Consider the following 18,579-nt stretch of genomic DNA (forward strand, 5'->3'; position numbering starts at 1 on the left):
TCTTCTCAACATAAATTCAGGATAGCTCTTATTAACATAAATGAGACTCTTGATAGCTCTTATCAACATGAATTAAACTGAGGATAGCTCATCTCAACATAGATAGTTCTTCTCAACATATAGCTCAGGATGGCTCATCTTAATGTAGATAACTCTTCTCAGCAAGCATATGGCTCGATATGCCTCTTCACAACAAGTATATGACTCAATATGCCTCCAAATCTACGTCTCGGATATGAATTCGAGGCATCCATGATACCATCGTAACAATCAACATTCCAACTTGGAGCAAAATTGACCTCACTGTTTCATCTCAATTAGCCACCGACCGCAACATTCCCTTCAGATTTTAGCAGCAACTGGTATCTCAGTTTATACAATTTATCAAAACGAGTAAATGCTATAAAGAACCATCTATCACTCAGACCAAGCATGAAGCCCAAAAACCAAATATTCACATACATGACCGGGACACAAAAGCCGAATTGCTTTTTGGTTTATGAGGGTGGTCCGACTTTGTGCTTCAGCACTGGCAGGAGGCCATTTGACCTAGTACTAGTAGGTAAATTATTGCCCTCATTTCAATAGGTGAAGTGAAAGCAAAACTAGATGGAGACTGAGAAATATAGATCATGGCCTTCACATGGTATAATTATTTGGAAGCAAAAGCAGTAATCATGAGAGGGAATGAAATCAGAAAAGAAGTAATTATTAGCATCCATACAAAAGAACCAACCAAACATGTACAGATGAGCTCCAAAGTGGAGAAGCATCTCTTTCTTTTGCATTTCTTTTTCTTCCAGCTTTTCTTTTCCTTTCCTTTATGAATTATGAACATGGCAGATAAAGAATGGTCATCTGAAAATGATACATGTCGACCACTTGAAGCAAACGCAAAGAGGGTGGTAGGACTCCCACCACCCTCACTACAACCACCAAACCAATACAAGCAACTGGGATTATTGCCACTCATTATCACACTCGAGGACAAGGCCCTCGATCTATCATGACAATCTAAAAAGAAAGCCAGGAAACACACAGCGTCCTTTCAGAAACCAACCTTACTTTACATTGTTCATTTTCCCACCAGATGAAGTCCGTTTTCCATCACTGCTGCTGGAATTAGGTTGCCTCCCTGTCCGATTAGACCCGTTCGACACTTTCCTCGATGGCGAAGGAAGGTGTGTATGGTTTGGAGTTCTAAATTATAGTAGAGGAAAATAAAAACCATTAGAAGGATTCAAAATGATTAAATTAAAAAAGAATGTGCTTAAAATAATGCAGTAAACAGAAACAGACAAGCTTATTATGCTCTATTGAGTAAGTTTGAACAAAACTTAGAAATTAAAAAAAAAAAATCGATATTCATGTTATATGTCATATATAAATCCCAACATGGCAATCTCTATATCTCACAATGCAAGCTTAATTATAACAAATGGGGAGTCAGCTTCATAGCTTCGTAGATTGTCAAGAAATGTCAAGCAAAGAAGCAGTTCTTTCTTAACAAAATTGGGTGGTTTTATCCTCCTGTCTCTTTTTTTTTAAAAAAAAAAAAACAGCAAAAGACTAGTTCACAAAGAAATGACGGAACACGTACAACCAAGGAAGACCCTCCAAGACTATATTACCAGTAAGAAGCATGTAAACCAAAGAACTTCACACTAACCTCAAAGCTGCCAAGTATGAGACAAGTGAGCGAAATGAGAGACAAGTCTAAAGCATGAATCTAGTTTTAAATTCAATGCTGGAGCAGTTGGAATGGGTTGGAGATTGTTAGTTATGATCATAGATCTTTTATGGAGACAAATAAGCTCTGACTAACAAGCACCCAAAAGTGGGTGCACTTCTAATGCCTAGCTGTGATGAGAAAAGATCATACAGTAAGGAGGATCTAATGAAAGAAAAATGTATTCCAGACAGTAAACCTGGACTTCCTACAACTGCAACAGAACTAACCATCACTGAAAGCTGGTAGCCTAGAAACTCCAATCTGAACGTATCCATCTGTTTGCCTAACTAGTCTGCTGCAAGAGTTATTGGCTGCAACTACAGGAGATTATACATAGAGTGGTGCATGCAAAAAGGGTTGTTAGGGAAAAGAATTGGCATCTGCAGCATCACTGATGCCATGCTGGTTTTGTGTTCAACAATTAATGGAGCCTAAGATGGTGGTGTTCCTTCAATATGACAAAATTAATAATAAGAAAAAGTTTAAAAATTTTCTCAAACCTAACAAAAAATTTCTTATATTTAGATCTCAAACAAAAATCCACAATCATAAAATATCGTGGATATGCATAATTTAGGTCATATGTTGTCAACCTACAATAAAAAGGCAAAAAGTAAGTTATCTTTATAATACTGAGAAACAACACAAAAAATCATACAAAATTAGAATATGTTATCACTGGCTCAATTGACACATTGAGATAGCAGTTTTAGCCATATTGGTTTTGGCATTTAACCATTACTAAAGAAGAGGAGCTTTAAGATGCAAAACTAATACCAACAATACTGTGATAAAAATAATTAAAACAAGAAACTTTCTTTCACATGACTCATAACATTTTAACATATCTATATTTGCACAATCAAAGTACTGATTTAGCTAAATTGCTGGTCCATAATTACCTTATATCTGGGCTATTTGTTGGCTTTTGTTGTGGTTTTTTGATCCTTGATCCACCTTCATTAACTGCAGTACTAACATTTTGGAGATTAAATTGCCACAAAGTATCTGCTTCTGAAGAATCACTTGTTGCAATGTCTAAATCATCTGAATCATCAGTGCCCACAGAATAAAACCGGCTTCTTGGCATATCAAAATCATGGCTATCTTTCCTCCGAGTGGCATTCCGGTGGTATTGTTCTGGATAAGCTCCCATATCAGAAAGATATCTTTGGTAAAAAAAGTCAGGCAGGGTTGCCCTATCTCCTTCCCAATCCCTTAAGGAATCATCATCTCTGATCACAGCCTCATGTTTATTCACCATGACCTTGTCAACCCAGTCTCCAGGAACAGTTTCTTTATCTTCTCCCATCTGAAAATTTGTTCTGGGATTGCTGTCCAGCCAAGGAGAATCATTTGCCATTAACAACTCTTGGAGATCAAAGCTTTGTTTCTTTTGTTTCAATGAAGGAACACTCCGCATCTACAAATAGATCATTATTAGAAAATCCATCCTTCAGGTTATGGCAAAATATAGTCAAGATAACTTACTGGTAATAATCTATTGCATGGTCATAGGAACCAATCAAAACAAACCATAATCTCTAGGAAGCCATAAAGATCTTTGAGCAGAAATTAAGCAGTTTCTATTCAAGCACTGATGATATGATAAAAATATGCCATTACCCAGTTATGGTCCCAGCAATCCAGGATCCTGGGAGGGGTAACTTGTGGACAGTCTTAACCTTTGACATTTTCTTGTCTGCCCAAACCTTTACCATTGCACTAAGCAATGGCCCCTATTGATGATATAATAGATGGAAGAAAATACATAATTGATATCACGGTATGTACATAACATTTTCTACTGGACATATGTAAAATCATCAAGTCACTTTCTATATGCTGAATCCAAAATATAGATACCTAAAATATTTAATAATGTGAGAACTGATGATAATGTTAGAGATGATAAAGGTCATCTATGCCTATGAAGCGAAGCCAAAGCCTGATTTATATTCAATAATTATTCATCTTGAGTGAAAAATCAAAGTCTTAATATTTCCATTACATGATATATCTAGCATCTAAGATGCGAGTTCATATTTATTGCATTAGGGAGGATGTGTTTGAATATAGCTGTTTAATTGGATAGTGAAGAAATTGAATGGCTAAAAAGAGATCATAATCCAAAAATGAAGCACATTTAATATCGTGAGAGCATTGACTATCGCTAATTTTGTATTAGCTATCCTAAGCACAATACCTCTATGTTTCCAACATCCTCCATAGGCTGTCTGTGGTTTGATTGATTATTTAAATACTCCCCACCATGCCGTCGATCTGAGTTTACTGGTGATGGTGTCTTCATGTTGTGCATTTCAGGATTTGGTATTATATTATTAAGATGTCCCTCTTTCCTTGCTAATGCTGCTTTAAGACAGGCTATCTGAAATAAGGAGAAAAGGGGTCTTTATATCTGAAAGGACAAAGAAATATGAAACAGAAGGATGTGTATCATATATATCAATTTAGAGGTAACAAAAGCTCAGGCAAAAAACCTGCTCCCTCAGCTCTTTAACTTCTCCATTTTCTTTATTTATTCGAGCAGCACCAAGTTCAACGGTAGAAACCCGTTCAGCAAATTTGAGTGTGCTAATTGTTTCTCCAATAGCATCCATTTCAGGACTTACATGTACAAACATCAATGTTTTTGCTTGCCCACCTGAATATTTGTATTTATAGAGCTCAGTGAAATAGAGATAGAACTTCTTTTAATTCTTATTAACAAATTAACAACGTGGAAAGCATAACATTTACCAAGAGAGTCTTGAAGCAATTGTGTGAGTTTACTATTTCTGTAAGGAACATGCGAGTTCTTCTGAGCAAGAGCAGATATTACATCGCCTAGAGCTGAGAGTGATTTATTGATATGTTGTGCCTCTTTTAGCCTTTCTCCTGTGACCTCAGATTTATCAACTCTTTCACTACCTGCAAGATCAACTAAATGCATGCATCCTCGAAGGATGGCTCCAGATGTCATATCTCTTCCTTGAACATGAACAGTTAGACAACTGCAAGCAAAATCATTTGACATCACATACTCATGTAAATGGAAATACTGAATCAAGTGCTACACTAAATCATAATTACATACCTATGAGAACGGCTGCTACGATCATTCAATGCAGTAGCACCCACGGCACGGTTCTTCTGCCCAATGTTCATTAGTTCAATGACATCTGATGTTGATATAACGGGGACTAAGTTTGCATCAGGCACATTAAGTCCTTTCTGGGAACTATTACGAATTTCTAGTGTATTTACTTGTTAAGGAAATTCAGTGTTACTGTTAGAAAAAGTTGAAGAACAAGAACATATTAGCAATAAATATGATGCTTAAAAGTACACGTAGATTTGTTCAAAAAATAACTACTACACATGCCTGAGACAAACATCCAACTATAAAGTCAAAAAACAAAAATCTAAGAGGAACTACTTCACATATCAAAAATGTTCACTTGTAAAAGAAATCAAACACATTAATGAAATATGTTGGAGCAGAAACAAATAAAAGTGGGAAGGATATCTTTTGTTAAGACCATCACTAACAAGAAGGTCTCTCACTTGCTCATTATAAATTTCAATCATTTGAACAGAAATTTCATAATAAAATGTGCCCCTTCTTTGTTCCGAAAGTTTAAATAGGTCACTCAGTGCCCTATAATTCACGCCCCGCGTTTGCTCATTCAGATTCTTAGGTCCACTCTGCATAACATATAAATTAGATCAACCAAGGTAGTTAGTCCACTAAATCTCAACTTTTTATATGGGTAACATCTTAAAAGTTCTGTGTATTGAAATATCATGAAAAAGCATCTAAATGCAAGCTTTTGATTAGTCATGCAATTCTTTATCTAAGTTACGAGTTTTTGTCAAATTTCTTACCATAGTATATGTTTTCCCTGATCCAGTTTGGCCATATGCAAATATACAAACATTATAACCATCAAGAACAGATCGAATCAGAGGCTGCATATCTGAGAATACCTCCTCTGCAGTATGATAAGAAAGAAGTGACTGGCTGCTCAAGATATGTATGTATGAAAAGTAAAGAAGCAAGACAACATCTCATAACCTTGGGTTGCTGATGGACCAAAAACTTTGTTAAAATTGAAAGATCTGCGCCCTTCTTTTCCATACTTTGAAGGGGTGATGATTGTGATAGTTCCGTCATCGATACAACCAATAGTGCTACTACTTAGTTGTCCAGGTAGGAAGGGTCTAACTCGACAATAGACCCTGATACTTCCTATTAAAGGGAAAGCATGAAGTTAACACTATAAAATGTTATTTCATAGAAAATACAAAAATAACTATATGGATAAAAAGTTTACCTTTCAGATCCTGCACTTGATTGTATAGCTTTCTGTTTTCTTCAAGAACTTTGTGATAGCCTGAAGCTGCATGAGCAAGGCTGAGAAGATGCTTTCCTGTTACACAAAATGCAATGCAAAAGAAAGCATAAATATTTTTCCAATGAGTTCAGTTAACCTTGACAGGTTCCCTAATATGCTTTCCATCTTACCAAGCTTACTGAATTCCTCGGAGTACTTCATTTGCATGAACTCCATACCAGCTCTTGTAGTTTGAAGAGTTCGTTTCAATTCCTACAAAAGACATTGAATATGGATATAAATTTATTAATCTCACATTTAAACCAAGCCACCAAGGAACACCACTGAAGCTGTGTTATTACCTGAATATCTCTTTGTTGTTGCTCCCATATCTTATTTTGCTTCAAAATCTTGTCTTTTGATGCCTCTTCTTCTTTCACATTCTTATGAACATAGCCCTCTTTCTTTGACCTCATGAAATTATTTTCTTCCTTCTCCATCTTAAAAATAACAATGTGAATTATAGGGTTGTGTCATTCCCACACTTGTTTAAGGTTACATTCTTTTATTATGACAGTATTCATGCTTAAAAAGTATTTTGAAATGTATAAATAAATCATATAAGATGCATGAGAGAGCATTGTTTGAAATAATTCTAATACATACCTTCATCTCATAAGAAGCAGAGGAGGGATTTATTGAAACCTTCTGTTTGCAAAAAGATTTATTGCTGTCAGCAAGACCCATCAGAGCTGTTTTCACCTGTTGAGTTTCCAATACAAATAATTTTATAGTCATGAATATCATCATCAATAAATAGTGAAAGCTATAAAAGAATTATAACTCAAGGAGGGACAATTTATGAAGAGAAATCGAGCAACTTCTTAAAATAAACACACTATATTCACAAATGACAGTCAAACAGGAGGGCCAAAGGATTCTATAGGAACATGAAATTAAAAGATTACTTGTTTTCTTAAAAATAAAACTGCATACTAGGAAAACACTGGAATAGAATGTACCAGCTCATTTTGGCTTGCTATGCGGCGCTCAAATTCTTCCATTACTTTACCTAACATTGACTCTAAAAGCTGCAAATTGACAACAGCAGTCTTATCTCCCCCTTCTACATTCACTAAGAACAATCAATTAATTAACAGGGAAGAAATAGATAGTCTTACCTGTGGAACTTCTTCAGGCCTCTTGCCCGATAGAACCGCATGGACAAGCATACTAAGTGGATGTGAAGAAGTCTGTTTGGAATAATATGCAGGATAATAAGCAAAGTGAAGCTAATCGTTCAGTGGAATGAATTTCAAAGTTAACACACTAACCGTTTCACTGGACTCATTTGAAATGTCTCCAGTTATATTATTCTCCATACAGAAAACATCATTCTCATTCATTGACTGACTCCTTAACAAGGAATTCTTGAAAGGTTCTGAATTTTTCCTCAAGAAATTTTTCCCCAAGTTGGAAGGCTTAGAATTCCCACCATATTTCCAAGAACCATGTCCACCCATTTGTTTCCATTCACCGTAGGATTTGAGAGCTAGAACACAGTCCACAATCCTGGCACTTTTCCCTCCCTGAACTTCCAGAAAGCAGAATTGCATAGAGAACACAAGGTTAAAATGTAATTTTTATATATTTCAACATTAAATTATACTGCAACACCTTGAAAATGCTTAGTAATATCCATCAAGCTTATTGCAACTAATTGAAGCAACTTACTGAAGCCACATTCCCTAATCATTCAGATCAAAAAAATTCAACGAAGCAAAACCATGGAGAACAATATTTGAAAGAAGAAATAAACAAAGAGTTGGTTATCTCTATTGACTTCCTCAAAGTGCAGTTAGCAAGAAAAGTAAGGGTCTTGGAAATCAAGCTTTAAATTTGAACATAAAGACTCTTGAATACAAAGCCTATGTGAACCATCAAAACCAAGTCGTAGTTGAAAGTGAAGGGACAATTGTTAGACAAGAAGTTTTAGGATCTAATAATTACAATGCCACTCCTACCTGCTCCAAGTCAGAAGCCTCAAACATAGGAAGACCAATCTCTTGCACAGCCACAAGAAAGTTCCTTACATTCTCAAAATACTGGTAAGCCGATAGGGCTGCACCATCTGGGTGAAGGACTGAATCTCCTGGATTTACAACCACCTGAAAAGAGCAAAACCTGAGAAACTAAACTGGTGCAGTCTAAAGGAAAAAAAAAAGATATAGCTTAATATCCAATTAGGAAAAAAAGGTAGAAGTCAGAGGTTGCAATATCTTGATCAAAGTAGACTCACCTTTGGCACTGCACCAGGGTGAACCTTGTTGAGTGCATTGCAAAGAATCAACCCATTTCTCAATCCAAGCCTGAATTCTTCCTCTGAAGGCTGGTCTGGCAAATCCTTTGCAAGGACAACACCAACCGCCTTTCTCAGCCACCCAGCTGCCTCATACCTTCTTGCCGCTAGAAGTATAAATCAATGAATTAAACGAAAAATTAAAAAGGAACAGAAAGAACAATCCATTCATCAATTAAACCCCAAAAAACCCGTCATGCAGGAAATCATGAGGCATGCTATATTTTGTAGCTCGATCCAAAAGTGAAGATAATTGTCAACAAACCAACAAATAGAACTTAAGACATGAATTTTGTTGAATATTATCATGATGTAGAGAAGAAGTAGTTAGCAGCACAAAAACATAAAATCTTACATGAGAAACATATATTTTTAAAAAAAAATCAATTTCAAAAGCTATCTTGATCAGAAAATTACTTTAAAAAAGAACCAGACGCAGGTTGTCTTATTTGAATCTATTAAAAGAACGGATTAATGAAAAGAGGGCCGAACTTTCTAATCCACTGTAGCAGAGCAATGAACAGGAAATAAACAAATTCACAATCGACCAAATCTATTGTACTTAGTGGCAAACTACTTCCTCCATGGCTCACATTTTGCCTCCTATCTTTCGACAAAATTGTAGATCATCTGACTATCTCAAAAGAAACAAGGAGAAAAAAAGTAGTAGGGCGTACACGTATTAAATCAACAAGAGGCAAAAAAAAAAAAAAAAAGAAGCAAAACTAAAACTATCTTGAACAACAAATTTCATCAAGTATAAAAAATCTCATTGAGATCTCGTTTTAGATGGAAAATGAGTAGAAACTCTTGCACTTCTACATCATAACACAGCAGTAAGAACAGGTTGATGCACGAATCAAATCAACAAGAGCATCATTCCATTCCAGGGATAATTTTTTTTTTAAAAAAACGAAGATCAAAAGCTCGAAAACTTACCAGCTTCCTCCGCCTTCCTCGAAGCCAAATCCATATCGCTCAGCCTCGTCCCATGCTGCTTAAGAACATCCTCCACCACAGAAGCCACCGATATCGAAAATAGCCCTTCCGACGCCATGCCGACCCAAAAAATTGTGGGAAAAAAATCCAAAAAAAAAAAAAAAAAACAGAGCCTCCAGTGCCAAATTAGGCAAAAATCCCCGCTTTCCCTTCCATGATCAAAAAAAAACTCAAACACTTCTAATAAACGAAAAGGGAGAAAAAAAAAGAAAACGCTCGATAAAGGATTAGGAATAGAATTGAGATTAAGAGGAAAGAAAAGGAGAGCCGGAGCCTCCTTTGGACGGTTGGGTGAGAGACTAAAAAGGAGAAGAGAGAGTGAGGAGAGCTCTTTCCGCTGGCCCTTAATATTTTCTCTCACGCAGACTACTACACTCCACCGTAAAGGGCTTTCTTCCCCACCACACCACTCCAGGCCTCGTTCCGAACCTCCCACTCGTAGACCGAACGGTTTCCCTTCGTGCGATGTGGTGAAAATTTTTTTAAAAACACAATTCTTGAAGCACAAGTAATAAAATAAAAGACGGGAGTGATTTTAACATCTCGCCTTCGCTCGTCGGTATTTGATTTGTGCCGTTAACATGTCGAATGACAGATTTACCCTCAGGGACAAACAGCTGTCATAACACGTGGCATGAGAAGATTGGGTTTTGGGGACATTTTTTTTCTTCGTTTCGTTTGTAGACTTGTAGTTTAAGGCGATATAGGTAGTTTCGATCCTATATAAAAGGGATAAAACTAAGTCTTTTGACAATCTATTTTTTTTTTAATTTTTAAATATTTTTAAAATTATAAAAAATTTAATTTTTTATTTTTTTTAAAATCAAAATTATTCATAATTACTATACCTAATCACTCCTCCGTTACTTTCGAAAGCCTCCATCGTTAACGTTACGATCGCCATCTAGCATACAAACTAAAAGTAAGTTTTAGATTTTTATTTTAAAAATAAATAAATATTTTTTTTAATTTTGATAAAATTGATAGCTAAAAAAAAATTAATAGTTGATGTCAAATATGATCTTAATCTCTACTTCAAACTGCCTACACTGGGATCAGGCTTTACTAGAGTACTAATTTTTTTTTTTTGGATAAATATGAATATTCAATTCCTAATATCCAAAAGCCCTTTTATATAAGAGGTGGCTTGAAATGGAAGCATGTTGTATTTTGCTTAACCTAACTAAACTTGATAGTAGAAATCATTTCACCATTGTTCTAATTCAATAATATAGTATAGCTACACTTGTAAAAAATTCATAAAATTTGAGGGCATGCTTGATTATAATAGATCAATATGAATTGGATGAGATATGAACTAAGTGAGAATGCAAATCCCTTATTTCTAATAATATTTATTGGAGTATAGGATAGGGCCTCATTATTGCTTTTAAATGGTAAGAGAACTTTATATAGATCTTTTGGCCTATGAAATCTATCATCCATCCAAGGATATAGAAGATTTGTTGTCTTATTAGACATCAAATGATTCAAAGTTTACTCATTACGACACATGCTAAGCTTGTAAAATCTCACTAACTATATTAAGCAATCATAGATAGAGGTAGCAATCGCACAATTGGCTGAGTTATTACCCCTTGGTTTCCTTTCTTGGCACCTTATGGTTGTGCATTATACAAAGACAATCATTCCTGCGTTTGGGCATGCAAGTTTCCATGCATCCCATGAAAGGGCTCATAGATACATTATCACTTGTTTAGTTACATAGGCATCTAGCGCCTATTTGGATCTACTTTATAATCTAGCATAATTTTCACCTCCAATTCTCAATCTAATGTCAATTCTCCATCTTGTTCATCTAGCATGAGGACTAGCATTTGATCTTCATGCATCTATGCAGAAATAGTGTTAAAAAATAATGTTTCATTAAAGGGAAATAATTTTTATTAAATGAAAGCAAAATTAACAAATTTGATCATCTTGAATATAAGCTAACAACACAAGATCTGAAAACAGAAGGTCAATCATGACTCGATCATATTAGAAAGAGTTGTAGGATACCCAACCCTGCATTAAATGGGACACATTGGTTTGAACTCAGCAAGGCAATAATATATCTTGCATTTAAGATGGGTGGTACCATGATGGCAATTTAGCCGAGCTATGATATATCTCTTAAACTTTTTTTCTTAACAAGTGAAAGGCACATATAATAGGAATACCTAAAACGACAAATATCTATGTATACCAACAAAACAACAAATATTTGCTTCACTGGATTCATGGGAACAAGACCCTAAGATGCAGAGAAAAGTGTGGGGAAAAGAAGAAGCCACAGCTAACCATGCCCCAAGCCAGCAGTGCATGGGAACCTCCTGATATGACAATTGGGTACCCTGCTTTTTCTACAGCTTTCTAGTAATTTCACCGGTTGGTCCTTGGATCATATGTGGGCGAGCTAAATGATGCTGCTTCCCTGTCCTTCGAACAGTTTCCTGAAAGCAAGGAAGTTGTTGCTTGGTTGCAATCTCATCTATCAGAATTAAGTACTTGTTTCCTTAATAAAAAATTAAGTACATGTTTGAGTTGATAAACAAATTTATGTATGTTTGTCCGCCTGAAACCTTATTTTATGGAAAATGATGAATTATGGATGATTCCATTACATATTAGTCGATTATTATTTGGAAAAAAAAATTTATTCTCTAAAACTGATTTCAAGAAGAATGAGAATGTCTCAATCCTCTAAAATTGAATCTTATTCTCTCTTAATATTTAAATTTCATTCTAATTTCAGTCACAAATCAAATGTATTGAAAAATATGATCTTTCATTACGATTTATTCTAATCCATTTCAAATCTGATTTCAATTTCGATCGTGAATCAAATGCACCTTAGATTCAGAGCCGAATAATCCTTCCTATTCTCTTGTTAACGATTAGAAGGCATTAGAAGGATCTCTTATTCAACTTTTCAACTTCAATATCTTTATTTTATTTTAAAAAAATTCAATATCATTGCATCCTTTTCCAGGAAATCAATTTGTCTACTTCTTGTGTTACCGTAACAATGATTAGAGTCTTTTTCTTATCCCTAGTGGCTGGCTGCACCCCAAACAGTGCTCTTTCCTGCGGCCATTTGCTTCCATGACACACTCGACAAGGACGCTCATACGTGCACTTGAATTATTATGTTTTATTGTCAGCAACATGGCCTTTTTTTTTTTTTCCTGTTAATTAGGTTGCCAGAAACCCTATAGTAAAGATGTCGGTATTAAAATATCCCGCTCACATCCTTATGGCAAGTTGAGGTTGGTCCAATTCATGAGGTTGTTAATCATGATATGCTACATCAACATTTTCTTATGGAAATAACGTTGGCATTAGGAATTGCACAGGCCTGGATCAAATGTCATGGTACTTCTATATTTTTTTAGCCAATAATTTGATTCGTCTACAGCATGATTCTAGTTGTTAGAGTGAGGTGAGTAATTGCCAATTTGAAATGAGGCAAATCATTGCATATCTATGGAAAGAAGCATAAAGAAGATAAAGATTATCGACATATCTGTTAAAAGATACAGAGGCAATAATTGCTAGCTTGGTTGGCATCCTTCTCTTAAGATCTCACTTTGAGGATTTTAACCCTGGTGGTGGCACATTACACTGCATTGCCAAAAGAAAGAGAGAAAATGCAATGATGCAAATAATGGTGTGCTTAAATAATTCCAAAAAAATCCATGATATATTAGTAATGTTATTTTTGTAGATATATAATTAAGAAGATATATGGACTAAATAATCATCATTCAATTGGATGCCCCATATCATTTTAACACTTCTCTAAACCATCGAAGGTTCAAAAGTTTCAATCAGTGAAAAAAAAATAAAAATAGAATCGAAGTTGGCTATATTTTTCTTGAGAAAAAGGGAGAGAGACTTACTCATATTATAATTATCTGGTGTATGTTTTTGAGAAAAAAAAACAGAAGAGTATCCATCTATAAGATAATTATCTAGGTCTATAATTTTCCAATAATATCATCTAAAAATCGAATCTAAAATCTCTAGTTGCCAAGCATAGAGATGTAATCATCAGGACTAGCTAAAAATTCAAACTTAGGCCTGCCAGACTTGCTATATTGAAAGTTTATAGGATTATCAAATACACGTCACTATAAGTCATTTTTTCTAATAAACCTATTTGATAGGATATAGTATTTCTATTTTTGTCTATAAACCTTTTTTTTTATCTTCTCACTCAAACATCATATAAATTTAAATACTTTTAGTAATGACTTAATGTATCTAATTTTTTCCATAAACATCTTGGATCACAAACCAAATGCTAAAGATTTTATGTTCTAATAGAAGTTCGATCGATCACTAGGAAAAATGTTTAAGGGCAACATGGATTGAGTACTATAAACAGATCAACCCCAATGAGGCAGGGTTAAGCCTTTCAAAGTCTTTGCCAATGGTGGGCAGCACCAAAACACTTCCTTCACCTCTTACTGCAATTGTTGTTTGTTGTTATGTCATTATCCAGTCCGTTTCCTTTTTTCTGCCGAAAGGCATTGGGGGGCCAGGACCTGGTTTTGAAGAAGTTGGTACCCTTACCTTCCTTTGGAGGCAGTAGGTTGCTTTTGGACTTTCGAAGATGATAGTCCCACTGGTGATGTGATGCTAAGTACGTAGTTTGGAGGCTGTTAGAGCTTTGCTTGATTAGGCTTAATGTCCATTAATCAGAAGGTTGCATGTCTATCTGGTAGAACAAATGTCCAGGAGGCTCTTTGTCAATCAATATGATCATGTAGAACAAAGAAATCATAGATCATCTGATTAATGGGGCCGGTTTTATGATTAATTGAAGACAAAATTCACATCCAACAAATAATCACTATGAAGTCAAAGATTGCTCCTCTTTTACCGGACAGGAAATTAGTGTAGGGCAATGCACCTCTTAAACTATCATCTCCCCTAAGTCAATTATTAAGCTAGAATTATTAGAAAATAATACAAAATTCTGGAATGAGTTTGAATGATGGTCGAAATTTGCTTTTGTTTTAAAGCTTCCTTTTAGTGTTTAGGTGAGCCGCTCTATATTATTTTAGAAATTTGCTTTGGCTCACCTAAACACTAGGAGAAAGAATTAAGATGAAAGAAAATTTCGACCATCATTCAAATTGATTCTAGAACCTTATATTATTTTTTAATAATTTTAGCTTAATAATTGACTCACAAAAGATGATAGTTCAAGAGCTCTATTGTCCTACTTAAGAATGTAACTGTGTCGAATAGCTAGAAGATCAAGCCTCATTCATTTAAAATATTCGAGCTCGACTCAATTAGCTATACAATAAATCTATCGCACAATCATCAATAGAACAAATCATATTATCCCAAGAATGTTGTGTGCTTTTATGGATTCGAAACCCCGTTCAAGGAGTAAGATTAAGGGAACCACCTGGAAAAATTTTCTATTCGACATCTCATATGGGCACTGGTACAATTCACGTTACCAAACCTGGTAACCAAGCCGCTCCGTGGTATGTTCGCTTCACAGGCGAATTCAAAAAACGGTGGCGAAGAGGGCATAAACCATGCACGTGCCTCCAGGCCTCCCAACGTTCGGAAAAATTTGAAACGGAGGCTCGGGCTCGGAACAAGCGTGCTTCGAGCTCCGAACCAGCGAGGCTCGGGGGCTCCCGCTTTGAGTGCATCGCTTCGGTTAGTCGATGGGGGAAGACTAGAAAAAGTCCCAAGTGGGACCCAGGAGGCGCGTCTCCCGGGGATGGGCCGGGCCCACGTCCCTCGCACCGCCGGCCTGGACGGCTTGCGTTGTAACTTTAGCGCGAAAGAAGGATCGATGTTCTTTCGCAGCATCGACCGTTGGATCGCGTAGTACACAGAGCTCGAAGCCTGCATTACACGATCCAACGGTGGATTCGCGCGAAGGAAGGTAAATCCTTCTTTCGCTCAAAAGACGCAACCATTGTCTGGCCTCCGACAAAGGGAAGGGCAAAGCCAAAGGCTGCCGGCCCCGCTTCCACCCGGCTTGCAAGGCTGGGTCCGTCGCCGGAAGATTGGGGCTCTTTTACCTTTTTTTTTTTTTTCCCCCCTCAGTAGCATCATTTTTTTTACTATTTTATGAACACCGTGCAACATTTTTTTTAAAAAAAAATTGAAGTAGATACCTCATACAATACAAATATGAATACAAATAAAATATCCTGAAAGCGAAGTGGAAAGATGTGTCTTCAAAGTATTCAACCACGTGGAAAGCTATTCAGTCGGCCGCACCAGCTATCTCATGATAAATATGGACCGCTTGGAAGTTATCAAGTCTATTGATCATACTCCAAATATCTTTGAATAGTGTCCCCTCCTATAGAGAGCCAGCCAAGCCACCCACCTGAACACAGTGCAGCATCTTTTTGAAAAATGATTCAAAACGGAAGAACGGATATATCCAAGCAAATTATTTTGCTGTTAATCAATATGTTTTTAGAAGCCAAAATATGAGCAATCTTGTTTGCACTCCGATTCCCATGTTAACTAAAGCACTGTTGTATCCCAAGTCAAATTTATTGTTGGCGCATGGTTGAAACAAATCTCAACCACTTAATCATTCGGCAAGGATTTGGACAAAAAGAAAACAAAAAAAAAATCCCAGCCATGAAGATGGAAAAATATGGAAAATTTTGGAGGAGAAACTATAAAATGATATTTGATAATTAGAATTTCAGCAATTTGCAGTCAAATTTTTGTCTTTTTTTTTTTTGAAAAAAAAATAATCTACATTCCAAAAGAGGGTGTAACCATAGAGGGAACACCTGGTACACAAGGTGGTGCCTATTGGAGAGAATCTAACAACATATAATATGAAAGCATTCAAGTAATTAGGAAAAAAGAATTAGATAAGAATGCAGAAGGTCCTCTCATTTCAATTTTACTAATCTTGCCACCAATGACCAACTTTGGTGATCAATCTGGTTAAAGTATTGTACTAGTAGGACATGAAGGGTCTTTGATATATATCTTCAATATTCAGAATTTTTGTGGAGTGGAAACACGTTATGCGAAAAGAGTGTTTGCAAGGTAGTTTATTATGACCACTAATGTTGTAACTTTACGATCAATTAATATCCTATTATATTGAATTAAAAAATTCGATCCAATTGCTAATGATCAAAAGATGCCACTCAGTTACAGGATTGTTGGTACTCTACCAAAGATTCTTTTCTCTTGTTGATGATAGAGTTCCTAGAGTGCCATCAAGTGGGCTAAGAACCATCTAGTCATTCTTCTTTATCACCAAATGGATGAAAAATTAGCTTGTTGCACTTTAGAACCAACCAAAGATACAGTCATTGAGCAATGGTGGAGCACCCTCCATTTTGATGGTTCAAGTTGGACATCAGACCAGGTCTTCAACTAGGCTTGCTTACTCTGGTGGTCATGAAGTCATAATATATGTTGTTTGGTGACTCTCCTCCATTTAATCTAATCAACAAACAATCTGATGAAATGGTACAGGAGCATGGGTTCTGGTCCCTTTCAATAAAATCATGAAGGCCTGCTGTCATTCCTTTCCTCTTTAGTTAGTTGTCTCCCTATTTTTTATGAACAGGCCAGGGGAATGGTGTCTTCAGATCATCTCTCTTTCTCCCTCCCCCTCCATGCCAATGAGAGGAGGATTGTGCTTTCTCGCGGTGAAGCAAAGCAAAGTCTCACCTATAGGATATGATATTCAGATAACCTGTCATGCACCCATGGTTGGCAAGGATCCTTTAAGGGATAATTTTTGCACCATAGAGTTCTGTGCTAATGCGGATGGCCATTATAGCATACATCTCATAGATAGACAGCTATCCTTCATCACCATGATATGTCATGTATTATACTAATAGTGCCTCATTATATTTCAGAAATGAATAAGAACCATCCGTCTTTAAGATAGATGATCTCCGGTGCAATTTTTGCACCGCAGAGGATCTGACCTTACTTATTAATAAAGACGAGGCAAAAGGCCGGAGGAGTAAATTAAAGAGAGTGATAAAATACATAAAGCCATTTATCTTGTTCCTTTTATTGGATCCAACATTAGATTGTAGAAGAATCATAAGCCAAAACAATATAGTAATAGCCACTCGATTGTGTTGCTTGTACGTTAATAGATCTCATCATTTTAGAGCACTTTAGTCCAACTGTCCCCCATAATACACGAAATGTTAAAGGATTGTTATTGTGCTTCTTTGTGTAGGCTAACTTGCAGCCATATGGCAGCATCGGCCTTTTACGCTTCTAGAGTTCATGGTCCAGGCTCCATAACTAGCTTTCTCTACGTGGGCCTGTCCTCCTTTTTGAGGCACATGCTTCTAACTAGAAAAAAAATGTGAGCTTGCTTCTATCTCCCTTTAAGATAATTTCCACTCCTGGCTTCATGAATGCATTGAGATGGCCAGGTAAACCGAACATCATGTCTAACATTAAAAAACAAAAAAAAAAAGGTTGTAGTTTCATTGGCATGTGATTTTCTAATGCAAACTGTATTGAGTTGGACAACTCAACTCACTGAAAAGCTGGGAAAGGAATGGTGGGTTGTCACTGAGGGAGTGGTGAGGGTTTCTAGCTAGCTTTTTAACTTCTATATTTAGTTCCATTTGCATAAAAATATTTGCCTGTATACATTCCATCTGCTGTGCATCTAGTACTTAAGTTGACAAGATTGGATACCATAATGCATCCATGGCAATATGTGAGTTTGATTACAAATTAAGGGTATAGAGGAGAGAAGATTGATTTTTTGTAATTTGTACATCATACCACATGTAGAACACAAACGAACTCTTTATTTATCTAATTGGTTACAGAAGACTACTTTTGTGAATGGAGTTCAAACTTCCAAAGTATACAATCATATGTTTCTTAATACTTGACTAATGGAATTTGGAAACATGAATGCATTGATATATCGGCCAGGAGTTCGATATATAAGAGAATTAAAGGGTGAATAGATATGTTTAAGCTGAGAACCAACACTAACAGTACTTCTATTACCTTAGTGTATGGTGAAACGTTATGCATGTAAGTGCAGATTAAAGTTCTTGTTTAGTTAATTAATTGATGTAAATTTCTTAGTCATCAACAACAATTCTCCTGCAACATGGAGTCTGAGAACTCAAAAA

At 36.0% G+C, this 18,579-nt stretch overlaps 1 protein-coding gene across 1 annotated transcript; it reads right to left on the bottom strand.

The window, feature by feature from the left end:
• Window positions 1-690: 690 nt before the first annotated feature.
• On the bottom strand, window positions 691-9,801 carry LOC105032809 (kinesin-like protein KIN-14F). Its single transcript, XM_073257692.1, has 19 exons — window positions 9,368-9,801; window positions 8,369-8,535; window positions 8,094-8,237; window positions 7,404-7,658; window positions 7,251-7,322; window positions 7,092-7,160; window positions 6,736-6,831; window positions 6,432-6,569; window positions 6,261-6,342; window positions 6,070-6,165; window positions 5,811-5,984; window positions 5,621-5,727; window positions 5,261-5,440; window positions 4,830-4,990; window positions 4,493-4,746; window positions 4,234-4,397; window positions 3,939-4,121; window positions 2,635-3,155; window positions 691-1,200 (listed from the first exon to the last, which is right to left on the bottom strand). Exons 1-19 carry the CDS (start codon window positions 9,483-9,485, stop codon window positions 1,062-1,064), a joined length of 3,120 nt encoding a protein of 1,039 aa, XP_073113793.1. The 5' UTR covers window positions 9,486-9,801; the 3' UTR covers window positions 691-1,061.
• Window positions 9,802-18,579: the final 8,778 nt, after the last annotated feature.

Source organism: Elaeis guineensis, chromosome 5, assembly GCF_000442705.2.
Source record: "Elaeis guineensis isolate ETL-2024a chromosome 5, EG11, whole genome shotgun sequence".
NCBI classification, from domain to species: Eukaryota; Viridiplantae; Streptophyta; class Magnoliopsida; order Arecales; family Arecaceae; genus Elaeis; species Elaeis guineensis.

Coding starts and splice junctions, on each gene's coding strand:
- LOC105032809 (XM_073257692.1), bottom strand. CDS start 9,485: ATGGCGTCGGAAGGGCTATTTTCGATATCGGTGGCTTCTGTGGTGGAG. Junction 7,659..8,093: donor AGGCTTCTGACTTGGAGCAG/GTAGGAGTGGCA, acceptor CTGGAAGTTCAG/GGAGGGAAAAGTGCCAGGAT. Junction 4,747..4,829: donor CGTAGCAGCCGTTCTCATAG/GTATGTAATTAT, acceptor TTTTGCTTGCAG/TTGTCTAACTGTTCATGTTC.